Here is a 16,698-nt window from a genome sequence, read left to right as displayed (position 1 = left end):
CAGCTGACATCATCACTGTTAGCACTGCACTGCAGTCCTTTGGGCTTCGTCCAGAAGTTCCCATTTGGACAAGACTTCAAGATCCATGCAGCGTGCCCATAGTGGCAGACAGAGGGAAGCAGCCTCCCTCGCCATGGGCCGCTGCATGTCCAAATGTGAGGAGACCCGGAGCGGACACGTATGAGGTGCCGTAAGGGACATTATTACTGAAACGCTCTCACACACACACTACTGAAATTTTACCTCTCTCACACACACACACACACACACACACACACACACACACTACTGAAACCCTCTCACGCACACTACTGAAACCCTCTCACGCACACTACTGAAACCCTCTCACGCACACTACTGAAAATCCAAGGCATTTCAGTTGAACAGGAAGGCGTTTCAGTTGAACAGGAAGGCGTTTCAGTTGAACAGGAAGTTGTGTCCAGACCAGGAAAGTGAGGGAAAAAGTGGTACGCTTCAAACCACTACACAGTTGTCTACTCAGCAACCTGCTAGTAGCCTAAGTGAAGCAGCCGCATTACTCAACAGTATATTAGCCTCAGCAGAGACCATCAGAACTTTGTCAAATGCCACAGTCGTGGGGCAGCAACCTGTTGCAAGTACCAGTGTGGACGGACTGGATAGTCACTTAACATCCCTCTTTCCCTCACGTCAACGTAGCAGCTTGCCCATGCCAGCGACATCTACAGTCAGGAGAGAATGTGCACCTGCACCACGTTATCAAACTCGGCAATGCTTCGGCAGCTGGACATCAGGCACCAGAAGAAAAAGGTAGTTACAAAGTTTAATGAGTTTGTATTCACTTGCCTGAAATGGGGCCATATGTAATAGTCTGATATTTAAGAATATACTGCAGGGCTCGCAAAATCGCTAGCCCGACGTCCCAGGGCTAGCGATTTTTCCAAGGTAACAAAATCTCTCTCTGCCCTGCCCGTCGGGCTATCGTAGGAAGGAAAAATATATGTCAATGCTTTTGCATTCTTTCAGAAATGTAGCTGGGTAATTATGTCATTGGCATCGGTGAGCCACTGTCAATATGTGACATATTGAAGTCGCGTTTGAATTTGCGCTTGTTTTTTTGCTTTCACTTTGCAATCGCGCGAACTGTGTATAGAGAGCGACAGCACTGATCTGTGAGTGATGATAATTTGTGCACCAATTCCTCTGACATCGTCTTATTAATCGTTAGCTTACTACGCAAACATGACAAGTGAAATCTCCCGCAGCAAGCTTAAACATGTGAGAGGTTGATCGCGCAGAGAATCGCTGAGCTTATGTGTGTGTGTGTAAAAGCAGCAGTATATATATTTTAGTTCTGCTGAGCCAAATAAGACAGGTCAGGGTGAAGAAGTGACAGCCAAAGAAAAGCTTACCACAAAACGGAAAAGTTAGGACAAATCAAACTATAAGGCAAAAAGAAAGTGCAGCTTTATGGTTTCATGGACAAAGAATTTCTGTGGCTGCAAAATGACGAGCTAAATAACCAGGGCTGCACATAAGTGGTCCACAGGTGAGCATTCGCTGTCAAAACAAAAGACGCGCACAAGATAAGAAGTTGCAACGCGTGTTTGCGTACATAGGATTTTCTGGAGGAGGACAGACATTTGTTTAGAACTCTTAAAGATGTCGAAGACGCTCCTTTAAGCAATTACTTTGGTTTTCCTCCACCTCCAAAGAAATGTCAGGAATCCGAACCACAAAAGAAGCACGTATTCTCGGAAAAGTATAAAAAAAAAAGTATATAAAATTAACCCTTATGTTTGCCTAACTACAACAATTTTGTCTATGAAAGCATTCTGTGTAGGGGATTGGATAGTGTTCTGCATCTCAGTATTATTAGTCATCACTTGCTGTTGTTTATGGTATCTAATAGTTATATTTATATTTCAGAGCTATGGCCCAGCAGCATGACCATTTCAACAAAGATGTTATACTACTTCCAACTCCATCCTGGGGAGTAGTGTGCAAACAAGGTTCAAAATTATGGTTACACAAACATGGGCACATCCTCAGTGCTTTTGAATTCTAGAAGACCTGGGACAACCAAACTGTCGTGAAACACCTCAAGGAAAGCTTTGGTGAACGCCTTCCAGAGGATGTCAGGTAAAATACTATTGTTTATTGTTACTGTGTGTATTCATGTAATGACTTGTACTTAAAGATAATATACCAAAGTAAAGAAGTTTAAAATATTATTCATCATTATAAAAACATATGAACTATACCAGTAGAATTTAAAAGTCATAAAAGCATACACACAAACAGAACAGAATATAATAAAATATTTAACTAATTAGCAATTGCTGTTCTCCCTATTTATTTTTTGTAGCCTCGAGTTTCTAATGGCTTGTGGCAATAAGCTGGTGTCACCAAAGCCCTCTATGTAAGGCCATCAAGGACACTTTTAGTAAGTTCCTAAAAGAATGAAAAGTAATCATGATTTGGGAAAAAACCATGTCAACAATTGGGCTTCTACCAAAATAGAATATATTTATTTAAAACAAGTGTTTGGGAGCAATCAATATGGATATTTCTTATTTTAATATTTTTAAGATAAGCTATAATTACTTGCTTTTGATATATGTTTTTGGTCTTTCTCTGTTGAAGAGTGAATCAGATGAAGACAAAGATCCTTCCCACATCAGCTCCAAATCAGCATTAAGCAGTTGTGCAACTGATAAGGACAGTGACAATGATTGTTTTGAAGTTGATAGTTCAAAAATCCAACAAGACATGAGCAGCCAAGTCACTACAAGGTTAAGAAGTCATGTTAAAGGTGATAAACCTGGCACTAGCAGTGATGAAGAAGACCAACTGTATTGGAAGGAGTGTTGGTAAAAGGCAACGAGCAAAGCAAGGAAGTGATGGGAACAGCATTTGTGATGAAGGCTACATGGCAAGAAGTGATGACAAACCTAGCACAAGCAGTCAAAGCAGAGATTTCAATGCAAGAAGTGAAGACATGCCTGCCATGAGCGTTAATGATGAAGATTATTCTTCATATTTAACTCTCGTGGCATCGCTTTCTGGCGATTCTTCAGATGATGAGGATTTAAATCAAGCTATAATTGCGAGCTTGGAGAATCAGATGTGAGTAACAAACATACAGAATTTGAGTTTGAGACATAATTTGGGCTTTCCAGAATTGTCAAATCAATATAAACCTTTAAAGCTTTAACTCTCTATGATCAGTGTGACACATATTCTCAAATTCTGTAACATGACTACATGGCTGATATATTTTATTTTTTGTTTTATTTTCTTTTTTTAGTGCACAAAAAGTCCCTGTTCAAGAGATACTGCTGGAACTATCAAGCAAAATTAGCACAAAACAGCAGTGCAAATTTAATATAAATCGCTCTGCTGTGTGGGAGGGAGCCTTGCGTGGTTTTCAAAGGCTATCTTATGATCCCAACTTGATGATCTGTGTGAAATTCTCAGATGATATGGGGAAAAATGAGGAAGGGGTTGATTTAGGTGGGCCAAGGAGGGAATTCTTGAGACTATTGATGGACACCATTGCCAGGTCAGCCATGTTTGAGGGGAAAGAAAACTGCAAGAACTTGGCTCTTGACAGTACTGGTAATTACCTATTTTTCTAAGATTAATACGGGAACTGTTTAACTGATATTTATTTTTACAGGCAACATTACTGACAATTTTGCTTTTCCTTTTATTCTGTTGCTTTGCAGCTCTCAGAGGGGACTGGTACTACATCTCTGGCAGAGCCATTGCAGTGAGCTTGGTACATGGTGGTCCACCACCTAACTTTCTGTCACCAACAGTATTTTCCCTTCTGGTTGGAAATTCAGCAAATCCAGCCCTGGAAGACATAGCTGACCTGGAACTCTTTGAAAAAGTCAAAAAGGTCTCTATATGTTTATTTTATAAATCTTATAGTGAATTGGAAATAGTTTGTGTTCCAGTTTTCTTTTGCAGGGAGTGTTTATCCGGATCAGTCTGGCCATTGCTGAATGCCAAGTTTTTATATGTTGCTGCTGTATTAAACTAAGACTCAGCAGATAAGGGTAGACGAAAGAGTATATTTTCTCATTTTTTTTAAGCACATTGTAAACATATTAAAAAAATATGTGTAGTCATTTGACTTCCAATGTACGCTTGGGCATATTGTGATTGTGTAGACCACTGTTGGCTGGGTTCCTTCTAATAGGTTATAAGACTACTTCCATAACAAGCCCTTCCTCTGCTCTTTGTGATGCTAGATATCTCAAAGTACAACCCTTGAGGACCTTGAAAAGTCAAAAGAACCTCTGCTTGATTACTTGGCCAATGCAGGATGCCTGAGGCCTATGCGTTCACTAAGAGACAGGGATCTGCTGGTACATGACATTGTCATGTTTCAGGTCATCCACAGGGTTCAAGGTCCATTTCAAAAGGTATTTGGGCATTCTGTGTTTTTCAGATTAATTAAAATGGTGATAAAAATCTTACCTATTAATCAAAATGGCCAGTTAATAACCTAGTATAATTGATTGTGCCAAATTGATAATATACAATTAACTTAGAAGCATGAAATTGATTGATTGATTGATTGATTGAATCTTTATTTTGAACATGTTGAAAAAGTATAAAAAAAAATAGAATTAAAAGAGACAAATGAACAAAGCAAACAAAAGGAAAACGAGCAACCACAACTCCAAATAACGTCCATGTTCAAAAAGGAGCAGGAAGAAGCATAAGCTTATTTAATCCCACCCCTTTTCCACTATCTAGTATCAATAGACTACAGAAATACCTCCTTGTAATTACATTATATGTTATGTGTAATTTTTTTTTTTTTTTTTAATATATACACATATATGTTTCTATCTATCCATACCTACGTATATACACACATACGCACATATACACATTTTCAATAACCCCATTAACACCTGAAGGATACACAACCTACAATTATATATATATATATATATATATATATATATATATACATACATACATACACACACACACACACACACACACACACACACACACACACACACACACACACACACATACATACATACACATATACATACATACACATATATACATATACATATATATATACACACACACACACACACATACATATACCCATACCAACAAACCCTGTAAAAACCATATCCTTAAACCGCTTTTTAAACTGCGCCATGCTTGGACATTGCTTCATATCTTTACTTAGTCTGTTCCACAGCTTCACTCCACACACAGAGATGCAAAAACTTTTTAATGTTGTACGGATACGAGGATGTTTTAAATTTAATTCCCCCCTCAAATTGTATCCCCGTTCCCTTTTAGAAAACATTTTTAGAATATTGTCAGGAAGCAGGTTATTTATTGCTTTATATATAATTTGTGCTGTGAGAAAATGAACCAGATCTGTGAATTTTAGAATTTTTGATTTTAAGAATAGTGGATTTGTATGATCTCTGTAACCAGTTTTATGGATTATCCTTATGGCCCTTTTTTGTAATATAAAGATTGATGATAGCGAACATTTTTAAGTATTGCCCCAAACCTCTGCACAGTAATTCAAATACGGTGCAATCAGGGAACAATAGAGAATGTGGAGTGATTTGTGGTCCAGAATGTGTTTTACTTTACTCAAGATTGAGACACTTCTTGAAATTTTGTTATGTATATGATTTATATGAGACTTCCAGTTTAATTTATCATCTATAATCACACCAAGAAACTTATGTTCAAGTTTCTTTTGCAGAATTATTGAATAAAATTTCTTTGTGCTGTTTATCCAGATTTTGTGAAGGTCTGAAAACTCTTGGGGTTCTCGAGAAAATGAGGAGGCATCCAGACAGTTTTCGCCCTCTGTTCTGCTATGAGCCACAAATGCTGACTGCTGACCAGGTGGATGATCTTTTCAACATTCATCTATCTCCAGAAGGAAGCAACAGAAGAGCTGCTGAGGAGATGGTTGTTACCTTCTGGAGAGACTATCTCCAAGATGCAGAAGGTAATTGTCACTTTAGTGCACAATAAATAGATGTAACGATTTATAGGTTAGCTTTTCTGAAATCTTTATTTTAAATAACATACTCTGTAGCTGGCTGTAGCTCAGGCGGCAGAGCAGGTCAGCCACTAATCAGAAGGTCGGTGGTTTGATCCCAGGCTGCATCCTGGCTGCATGCCAAATGTCCTTGGGCAAGATACTAACCCCGTGTTTGCCTGCTGGTGGTGGTCAGAGGGCCCGGTGGCGCCTGTGTCCGGCAGCCTCACCTCTGTCAGTGCGCCCCAGGGCAGCTGTGGCTACAATGTAGCTTGCTATCGCCAGTGTGTGAGAATGGGTGAATGACTGAATGTAGTGTAAAGCGCTTTGGGGTCCTATGGACTAGAAAAGCGCTATACAAATGCAGGCCATTTACCATTTACTCATATAACAATAACACCACATTACCCTCTTGGTTGTAGTAACATTTTTACATAGTTCTTTGAGACTATTGAAAGATGAAAAGCATGCTCTATAGTCATTGCAATAACAGTCATTAAGATTCTTGCTTTAGATTAGTACTCACTGACAATTTATGTTGGCCAAATGAAATAACCTTTTAACACTTTTTTCCTTCTCTGTTTTATGCAGAAGAAGAAGGACCTTCCAAATTACAGAAGATATTGGCCTTTGCAACTGGAGCAACTGCGGTGCTACCTATTGGCTTTTCCCCAGCACCCTCGATTGAGTTCATTCATAGAGGAGACGATGACTTCTCTTCTACACCAATTTTCCCTCTTGCCAACACGTGTGTTAACTGCATTAGGCTGCCACTGCATGTTTCATACCAGCTGTTCAAGGAGAAAGTTTGATTTTGCATTAGGTAACACTTACGGCTTTGGCAGGGTATGAACACATTATGCTGGAGGAGTTTGCGTGCAAGCACACACGTGCTTGCACGTGCACACACATACACACAGTGGCATAAAATGTCTTTTTCCACACTACGTTTACCTGGCACAATCGATGTTAGAGATTAAAATTGTGATGTGAAATAAAGGATTAAACAACTCAACAGTATATACATTAGACAACATCTAAATTGATGTACTATGAATCCCCCAAATATTTAACATACTTATATCAATTTCAGTTTTTTTGGTTATCGTTATTTTTTATTATTATTATTATTATTATTATCTTATGCTGATCATACAGATTAACTTCAGTAATGTTTTGAATGAAGGACCTTTAATTTTGATGTATTGTGTTAATACTTTTTTTTTTTTTTTTTTTTTGTGTCCCGTTTGGATCTTTAGCCATCAGAATTGTTGTCTTAAGGCCAAGAAAGATGCCAAGCGGATTTATTTTACCAAGTGGATCATCATGGCCTTGCCATATTGGTCCATTTGATTGACCTTTATTATAATTATGAATTTATTTTATTTTCAGTTGCTACAAACGGGACAGACATGACTGGGGGATAGGACAGGGAGAAAGAATGAAAGAAAGAGAGGGAGAGAAAGAAAACCAAAGGGGAGAAGAGACGGTGAGAAGGGGGGGAAGAAAGAAGAAAAAAAAAAAAAAAAAAAAAAAAACACCTGGGTCACCTGTATGGAGAAAAAAAACAGAAGAGAAAGCAAACAACAAAGAGCAACATAATAAAAAAAAAGGCACCATCACAATAAACTAGCTAGCAGTAAATATCAGTAGATACTAAATAATAAACGATATTGTGCAGCACGCAAGATAGACAGCGCACAATGTGCTTTGAGGCAGCAGCCAAGAAAGCTTTAGTCCGCGTCTGTGAATACCCGTGTGTACACCTGTGTGGATCAGCATGCTTGCATTCCAAAGGTTTCTCCATGTAATAATCTGCTAGAGGGTGTGGGGGGGCCACAGCCCCGTCCTCCAGGGTATGAAGCAGGTATGGAGGAGATCAAAACTCCAGACATCCAGAGGCCCCCAGAACACAAGAGACCAAGGAAGACCAACAGAGGGGCAGCCGCGCCACTGTCCCAGTAAGAGCTGAGGAGAGTCCCAGATGATTGTGTTAATACTTTTAAACACAAGGCCTGATCATTTGTTTCAAACCAGTGAACTTACCATAAGTGGTTGGGGGCCTGAACACTATAGATCCTTCGCCTTATCGCATGACGACGTCTAAATGCACGTCCAATAGGATCCACTTCCTGTAGACTTTGTCTGACCCTCCAACGTTGAACTCTTAAGCCACGAGATCTCAGACTTCCAAGAATGTATACTTCCCCTGCATTTGGAGTGTTCTGTAGGATATCCGTCACAAGGCCATTCAGTTCTTGATTTGAAATATCCACATAGCTTAATGGCTCAACTCCCAAAGTTTGTCTGTGTCTGTACAGGGTTCTTCGACTTATTCCAAAGCATGATGCAATTCTCTGCCATGTCATACCAATGGAAACAAAGTGAGAAATCTGTTCAGCAGATATAGTGTATCGTGGCCGACCTGGATGACCACTCAAGGTGGTTGGGGGTAACAATCTGTGGGTCACATAAGCAGATCTCTGTCTAGCATCATATTCATGTACAGTGGGGCAAAAAAGTATTTAGTCAGCCACCGATTGTGCAAGTTCCCCCACCTAAAATAATGACAGAGGTCAGTAATTTGCACCAGAGGTACACTTCAACTGTGAGAGACAGAATGTGAAAAAAAAAAATCCATGAATCCACATGGTAGGATTTGTAAAGAATTTATTCATAAATCAGGGTGGAAAATAAGTATTTGGTCAATAACAAAAATACAACTCAATACTTTGTAACATAACCTTTGTTGGCAATAACAGAGGTCAAACGTTTACTATAGGTCTTTACCAGGTTTGCACACACAGTAGCTGGTATTTTGGCCCATTCCTCCATGCAGATCTTCTCGAGAGCAGTGATGTTTTGGGGCTGTCGCCGAGCAACACGGACTTTCAACTCCCGCCACAGATTTTCTATGGGGTTGAGGTCTGGAGACTGGCTAGGCCACTCCAGGACTTTCAAATGCTTCTTACGGAGCCACTCCTTTGTTGCCCGGGCGGTGTGTTTTGGATCATTGTCATGTTGGAAGACCCAGCCTCGTTTCATCTTCAAAGTTCTCACTGATGGAAGGAGGTAGGGCTGGGCCATATTATACCGTTCACGATAATACCGGTATAATGTTAGGCAACGATAGGAAAATGAAATATCGCGATAGAATGGGAGTAAAACGCGCATGCGCAGTGCCTTTGTTTTCATACGCACATGGCCGGTCGTTGAGTGAAACAGATGAACCAGAATTGGTTTGTAAAAATGGTGCAACTTCAGTGATGTGGAACTGGTTTGGTGTTTGTCCGTCAGATACACAACAAAGCACATTTTTTTGCAGAACATGCAAGCGGCCGTCGTTATTGTCGTATTTGTCGGACTAAGATGCTCTTAAATCTGGGAGTAATCTGGGTCCTAAGCTCCGTATGCTTCAGGTCAAACAACACTGCAGCATCACTTAGAGTTAAAAACTGTCTAAATTCTTTCATCTTTAATAAAACGATCAGCATTGCTGCTTTACCAGGTGTAACTATAAAGTTTAACTTCCAGGCATCCATGAAAACAAAAGTTATTACATTTAACGGAGTTAGAAGTTAGCAGGAAGCTAGCGGAAGTTAGCTCGCTAGTTTCGCTAGTTACCTAAGCATGATATAGCATGTTCTGACTGAGAGATTTCTGAAAAAAAAATCAAACGTACAGCTCTGCTGTCACTTCCAGCATAAATGAAGACAGGAAACTAAACAGCAGTGACGTTTGTAGGGTTACTGAAGTTGGGCTAGCTGGTATATAATGATGTGCTACGTGATCGCTAGCGACACAGCTATGTTAGCATAACATAAGCAGTGAAGCTGGAGGACGAACACTAACACTTTTCCACTTATAAAAGTTAACGTGAAGGTTCTTCATGGTTAGAGACAAATGCAATCGCATGGCAGGATGCTGTAAACGGACCAAACTTCAGTCAGGAGAACAACTGAGATAATCCATCCACAATACGAGGTTAGTCATTAATATACTGCAACAACATGGGAATAGAGCAGCTGCCAGAGAATTCAACATTAATGAATCAATGGTACAGAAGTGGAGGAAGCAAGAAGAATGAGTTTAATAAAGTTTGATTTATCTGACTGCTTCGTTTCGCTTAATGTGCCTTATAATCCTGTGCACCTTATGGTCCGAAAAATGTGTACTGCACACTGCAGTTTAATGTTGCAAAGCACCTCTTTTTAACTTCAGTGGATATTATACATGGTTATGCTCAGGATATGTCAGCCCATTTCTACTGGAAATGCCTTTTGGTTAAACTTTCAGCAAGGAATTTGCATTTGCACTGTTACATTTTTATAAAGCTTTAATGTACATAAAAACCAGCTTCTTGTTTAAGTGAAAATAAATGGAAGGTTGTCTTTTTGCACTAGTAATGTTGTGGAGTTGTATTTTGTCTCGCATCAATTATATCGTCGGTTATATCGTTATCGCAAATTTTCAAATATATATCGTGATAAATATTTTTGGCCATATCGCCCTGCTCTAGAAGGAGGTTTTGGCTCAAAATCTCACGATACATGGCCCCATTCATTCTGTCCTTAACACGGATCAGTCGTCCTGTCCCCTTGGCAGAAAAACAGCCCCATAGCATGATGTTTCCACCCCCATGCTTCACAGTAGGTATGGTGTTCTTGGGATGCAACTCAGTATTCTTCTTCCTCCAAACACGACGAGTTGAGTTTATACCAAAAAGTTCTACTTTGGTTTCATCTGACCACATGACATTCTCCCAATCCTCTGCTGTATCATCCATGTGCTCTCTGGCAAACTTCAGACGGGCCTGGACATGCACTGGCTTCAGCAGCGGAACACGTCTGGCACTGCGGGATTTGATTCCCTGCCGTTGTAGTGTGTTACTGATGGTGACCTTTGTTACTTTGGTCCCAGCTCTCTGCAGGTCATTCACCAGGTCCCCCCGTGTGGTTCTGGGATCTTTGCTCACCGTTCTCATGATCATTTTGACCCCACGGGATGAGATCTTGCGTGGAGCCCCAGATCGAGGGAGATTATCAGTGGTCTTGTATGTCTTCCATTTTCTGATGATTTGCTCCCACAGTTGATTTTTTCACACCAAGCTGCTTGCCTATTGTAGATTCACTCTTCCCAGTCTGGTGCAGGTCTACAATACTTTTCCTGGTGTCCTTCGAAAGCTCTTTGGTCTTGGCCATGGCGGAGTTTGGAGTCTGACTGTTTGAGGCTGTGGACAGGTGTCTTTTATACAGATGATGAGTTCAAACAGGTGCCATTCATACAGGTAACAAGTGGGGGACAGAAAAGCTTCTTACAGAAGATGTTACAGGTCTGTGAGAGCCAGAGATTTTCCTTGTTTGAGGTGACCAAATACTTATTTTCCACCCTGATTTACGAATAAATTCTTTACAAATCCTACCATGTGAATTCATGGATTTTTTTTTCACATTCTGTCTCTCACAGTTGAAGTGTACCTCTGGTGCAAATTACTGACCTCTGTCATCATTTTAAGTGGGGGAACTTGCACAATCGGTGGCTGACTAAATACTTTTTTGCCCCACTGTAGCAAGCTGCAAAAGCATCTATACAAGGATCCTAGTAGGTTGGTGGCAACCCTATTATTGGGATCATATCGAGATACAGCAGCAAGAAATTCTGATGGAGTTCGTGTATGATCATCTAGCTCTCTATAAAGCCGCTCTTGTCTGATATTGTCCGAATTTTCATTTTGGAGCGCCCCAATACATTGCAGAGCACAAGTAAAAAATCTTTCAACATCTTCTTCATTGGTTCTCACCTCAAACAACAAAGAATGTATGTAAAAAATTACAAGGATCCGATGTAATTTCATTGTAGATGAGGTACTGTCAGACACAGTCTTTCCAGATTATACGGGCAGCTAGCATAGCCAGGATGCCCCGACTTGTTGCAATAGGCTGCTACCCTACAACAATGTTTGGATAGTCACTGATGAAGGCAAAAGATTTTTCAATTATACCTCTAACAGACTGTTGTAGATGTCACCGCGGTGTTAGCTGTGCATTAATGTGTTATTTGTTTTTCCTCACCTTCCTGTGCAGCTAAAGTACCTTCCTGTTCAATTGAAATCTTCTTGGTTTTCAGTAGTGTGTGTGAGAGCATTTCAGTAATAATGTCCCTTACGGCACCTCATAGACACGGGTTATGTCTCTCGGCGTCCTCCCACAAGGAGCTGGAGGTGGTGGCTGTGCAGAGGGAGGCCGAGCATCTGCGAACCAACACAGTGACTGAAAATGGATGGATGGAAGCTTAACTGGAGGTAAAGACACAGATCCACACAAGAACTGTGGTAAACACCAGTGAGAAGCCAGTCACACCTTCATGCCATTCATGAACCAGCACACACCTGCACAGGTCTGAGACCTGACCCTTAGCAGGAGAGGAAGAAGGATGAGGAGCTGCACTGGTCTCAGATCAGCTTCTTGGTTCAGGCTCAGACATGTCACTGAATGATGTTTATGGAATTATGCATCAAAGCAGCTTTTTGGGGGTTGGATCATAAGAGATGACTACAGGAAGCAAAGAAGCTTTTAGTCACATGATTTCAGGAAGCTCTGCCTTCTGTCTGCTTTAATCTAACACACGTGAGGTTTCCAGGACTGATGGGAATCCTGCGGCACTTTACCTGTTTCCCGTGAACTCTTCGCTGCAGAACATGCAGAGACGATGGAAGCTGCTGTCGTCTCGCTCCTTCGGCTGCTGCTCCAGGACCTCCTCCTGTGGGAGCACAGAAGAAGAGCTCAGAGGAATTCTTCAGAAAACTACCTCAGAGTGCTCAGATATTTAAAGTGCAGAGGTTACAACGACACAAAGCGTGTCAAATCATCACTCAAATCTGCAATTTTTCTGATTTTGCCTGATTTTCAGACTTTGCCTCAAAATAAAGTTTAAAAGAAACGAAACTTTCAGCAGCACAAGATTCACTCAGGATGCTCCGAGTCTCACGTCTCCTCACCAGTCGTTTCTGCTGCAGCTTCTCTCGGAGGACTCTGTCTTCTGGAAGGACGTCACACAGCAGGAAGTAGTCCTCCTGCTCCTCTGTCAGGTCAGCGAGGAAGAAGAGTTTTTAATGAGTCATTAATCAGAGCTGGAGGAAGTGTACGTGGTTCACTTTGAAAGGTCAGGTCCTCTGTGGGTTTGAGTGAACTCACCGACTGGGCCCGTGGAGTTGGTTTTGATGACGCTGCAGAAATCTGTGAGCGGCTGCTCGAGGAATCTGCCCTTCCAGTACAGCAAGTACCTGATGGAGGAAACTCCTCAGTAAAACCGACTCACAGCCAGGTTTACCGGCGCACAGAAACACTTCGTCACGGTTCATAAAGGCAGCACACTAACAGGCGTGGACATGCTGGACTTGTTGTATATATGTATACTTGTAAGGTAAGGGTTTCCCCCCATCACCCCAAATAATTACAGGAAGTCTTTGGTGAAATGATCGAGTTCCAAATGCTAAAAACATCCAAACGTGTTCCCGAGAGTTAAACGAGTGAGCCGGAGCATGTGTGGCTCGTACTTTGGGACGTCTGCCATGAGTTTGACGTCGGCGATGACAAGCTTGTGCTCCATCAGCAGGTGTCTGAGGAGGACGTCTTTCTGCGGCGGTGGGACGGACTCAGAGCAGAACAGGCAGACCAGCGGCTCGGAGTCCTTACCTGAGAAAGCAGAAGAGAGACTACACCTTATATACAACACACACACTCTACTCCAGACCAGGTGAGTCAAAACCAAGCGGAAGCGAGAATGTACAGCCTGGCATGAAGAAGCATTTCCCTCTGATCTACAAAAATCTGTCTGTATACAATTATTTTCATCACCCGTGGGGACAAAACTATGATCTAAAAGTTTAAAAAAATTGATTAATTGATTAAATAACTCATTAATCGAGCTCAGACTTTACACGCTGTTAAATCCTGAATAAACTTCGCAGTTGTCAGACTGAGGATACTGACTGAATATAGAGATTGCTGTATAATCAGAGTTAGCAGCCCAGTTTGCAGATGACACCACCGTTATTGGACTCATCTCTGACGGGGATGAGTCTGCCTACAGGAGGGAGGTTGAACGTCTGGTGTCCTGGTGCAGCCACAACAACCTGGTGCTGAATGCCCAGAAGACAGTGGAGATTATTGTGGACTTCAGGAAGCACACAGCTCCACTCCCCCCCATCATCCTGACTGACACCCCCATCACCTCTGTGGACTCATTCCGCTTCCTGGGTACCACCATCACCCAGGACCTGAAGTGGGAGCCCACCATCACCTCCGTCATCAAGAAAGCCCAGCAGAGGATGTACTTCCTGAGGCAGCTGAAGAAATTCAACCTGCCAACACGGACGATGATGCAGTTCTACACCGCAATCATCGAGTCCATCCTCACCTCCTCCATCACCGTGTGGTACGCTGGAGCCACTATCAGGGACAAACAGAGACTGCAGCGTGTTGTGCGCTCTGCTGAGAAGGTGATTGGCTGCAGACTCCCATCTTTGCAGGACCTGTACACCTCCAGGACACTGGGGCGTGCAGCTCGGATCACAGCTGACCCTTCTCACCCTGGACACAGTCTGTTTGACCTGCTCCCCTCAGGCAGGAGGCTCCGGTCCATTCGCACCAGAACCTCTCGCCATAAGAACAGTTTCTTCCCCTCTGCTGTTGGACACATGAACAATAAACGTACGACTGTCCCCGCCACTAACACATGACCCTACGCTGTGTTCACTGCATCATTCCATGTTTGGCACTGATCACCACCTGCACTCATGTATATATCTTTCTACGTAGCACTTTTAATTCTTATCCCTACTTTTATTTTTTCATGTCTATTTAAGTGCTATTTATAACAGTATGTTTGCACTGAAGCACCGCAGCAATTTCCTAATGTTGTAAACCTGCTCAACATTTGGCAATAAACCCCATTCTGATTCTGAGCTATTCCCTAGCCTGCTAGCTTAGCCGGGCGGGTTCCCGCCTGCTTTTCTGATTTTTTTTTAGCCTTTTTTCTGCTGATTGTGAATTCCCACAGACTCGGAGAGTCACCGACACCCAAAGCTTTGCACGCAGACCACCAGATATCAGCAATAAAGCCGCGGACACGTTTAAAAAGTCACACTTACCGTCTTTACTCGGCTCGCTGGCGGCCATGTCTGGTGTCACGTGGTGCAAATAACACAAATCGAACCAATCGGAGGCCGTAAAATGCCAACGAAGCGCCTTCGCGGACCCCTGGTAAAACACGAATTAGAAAAGGTGCATTGAAGTGGTTCAAGGAAATATGAAAACTTAAGTTTCGAAAGCTGGAGGTTAATTAATGTAAATGAAGTTGACTAACATGTAACATTGGACGTTGTTGCATATATATAGCAAAGAATATAAATCACATGAACACGCAGATCCTCAAGATATACCTGAGAGTGTTCTCTGAACATGAAGGTTCAGACCAGGTATAGTCCTCTAGTGTAGCTGGTGTGAAAGAACCGCATTGTTTTAAATGCTTCCGCCCGGGGTTTACCACACGCACGTGCCCAAGTTGCGCCTGGGTTGCCCCAAAAGAACGAGGTGCTACCAAACCCAGGGCAACCTCTCACTGGCCTCTGACACTGCCTCCTCGACCCACTTCACTACCCCTTCCCTGCAGACATACATTAATCAAAATCACATTGGACAAATGAGTGAACCAAACAAAATCAAACTGAGGTGTTTTTATTTCTATTCTTGGCAATGATTATTCCCCAGCTGACAACCAAGAGGCCATCACAAATTGTTAAAATGACAATAAAGGTTTTGATCAGCAGGGGGGGTTGTGGGCACATATAGCTGTGAGAAATAAACTTCTTTTTTAACCAAATGGACAAAATGCTTCAAAACTCCATTTGGCCATCACTAGCTTTGGGGAGGTATTTTTGAGAGACAGAATGTCAGCGGGCAGGCTGGAATCTGAAAAAGAGAGGGTGGGCAGGCAGGTGAGTATCAGAAGAGAGTGGTTTACTGGAAAGTAGCAGAAGGCTGTAGTTATGGAGGATATACAGCCCAGTTTTACCCGCGAGGCAGTAGTTAGACTACGAGGAAAACACAGGACTTACTACTTAGCAGGAACAAGATACAGTTAAACAACAATTTACCACATAGTAACAGGACAAGCTGGCAGAGACCCACAGTGAGAGTTGATCCTAAATACAGAGCCTTTAGATGAGCAAATGACTTACAGGTGTGCAAAGCAAGCCCGGGCTCAGCAGCTCTACACTCAACGAGATCTGACCCACAAATCTGCCTGTGGAAGAAATACAGAGAAGACAGCCAAGCAGACTGCAGTAAGCTGCAGGAGGGTGTCAGCATACATTAAAGAATCAAAGACGTACAGCAGGAAACAATATTGTTTAACCTGGTCCAATTTGTCTTGTTAAACAGTCGAAGATACACACCGTCTCTGCTTGCCTTTCTGTAAAAGTCACTGCACGTCACTGGATTACAATGAAAACTATTCTTAGCACATCAGGAAACAGTGATCCATAGATGATGTTAGATTACTGGGAAAAATAGAGAGAAAAACCAGGTTGGCAAACTGTCCTCGGTGGACTAACAGAGTGTTTATTATTTGATTGTTTTGAACATTTCAGTTCCTGTGTGTTGCCA

The 16,698-nt window shown here is 42.0% G+C and overlaps 1 protein-coding gene, 1 long non-coding RNA gene and 1 pseudogene across 3 annotated transcripts; 1 reads left to right on the top strand and 2 right to left on the bottom strand.

The window, feature by feature from the left end:
* Window positions 1-2,854: 2,854 nt before the first annotated feature.
* Window positions 2,855-7,321, top strand: LOC146649019 (G2/M phase-specific E3 ubiquitin-protein ligase-like; annotated as a pseudogene). The gene is made up of 6 exons (XR_014908203.1): window positions 2,855-3,108; window positions 3,290-3,600; window positions 3,711-3,886; window positions 4,242-4,411; window positions 5,781-5,998; window positions 6,623-7,321. The product of XR_014908203.1 is annotated as a G2/M phase-specific E3 ubiquitin-protein ligase-like (transcript).
* Window positions 7,203-8,964, bottom strand: LOC146649018 (uncharacterized). Its single transcript, XR_014908204.1, has 2 exons — window positions 8,078-8,964; window positions 7,203-7,999 (listed from the first exon to the last, which is right to left on the bottom strand). It is a non-coding gene; the product is annotated as an uncharacterized LOC146649018 (long non-coding RNA).
* Window positions 8,965-11,157: 2,193 nt separating this feature from the next.
* LOC146649017 (zinc finger protein 277-like) lies at window positions 11,158-15,266 on the bottom strand. Its single transcript, XM_085386959.1, has 7 exons — window positions 15,183-15,266; window positions 13,587-13,725; window positions 13,225-13,313; window positions 13,029-13,111; window positions 12,699-12,790; window positions 12,420-12,582; window positions 11,158-12,326 (listed from the first exon to the last, which is right to left on the bottom strand). The coding sequence occupies exons 1-6, from the start codon at window positions 15,208-15,210 to the stop codon at window positions 12,570-12,572; spliced, it is 444 nt and encodes a 147-aa protein (XP_085243085.1). The 5' UTR covers window positions 15,211-15,266; the 3' UTR covers window positions 11,158-12,326; window positions 12,420-12,569.
* Window positions 15,267-16,698: the final 1,432 nt, after the last annotated feature.

The sequence above is a fragment of the Rhamphochromis longiceps genome, linkage group LG17, assembly GCF_057381845.1.
Source record: "Rhamphochromis longiceps isolate RC_006_pf linkage group LG17, R_longiceps_female_GT1.1, whole genome shotgun sequence".
NCBI classification, from domain to species: domain Eukaryota; kingdom Metazoa; phylum Chordata; class Actinopteri; order Cichliformes; family Cichlidae; genus Rhamphochromis; species Rhamphochromis longiceps.
The sequence above is the reverse complement of the archived record's forward strand: the minus strand, read 5'-3'. Positions and strand labels throughout refer to the sequence as shown.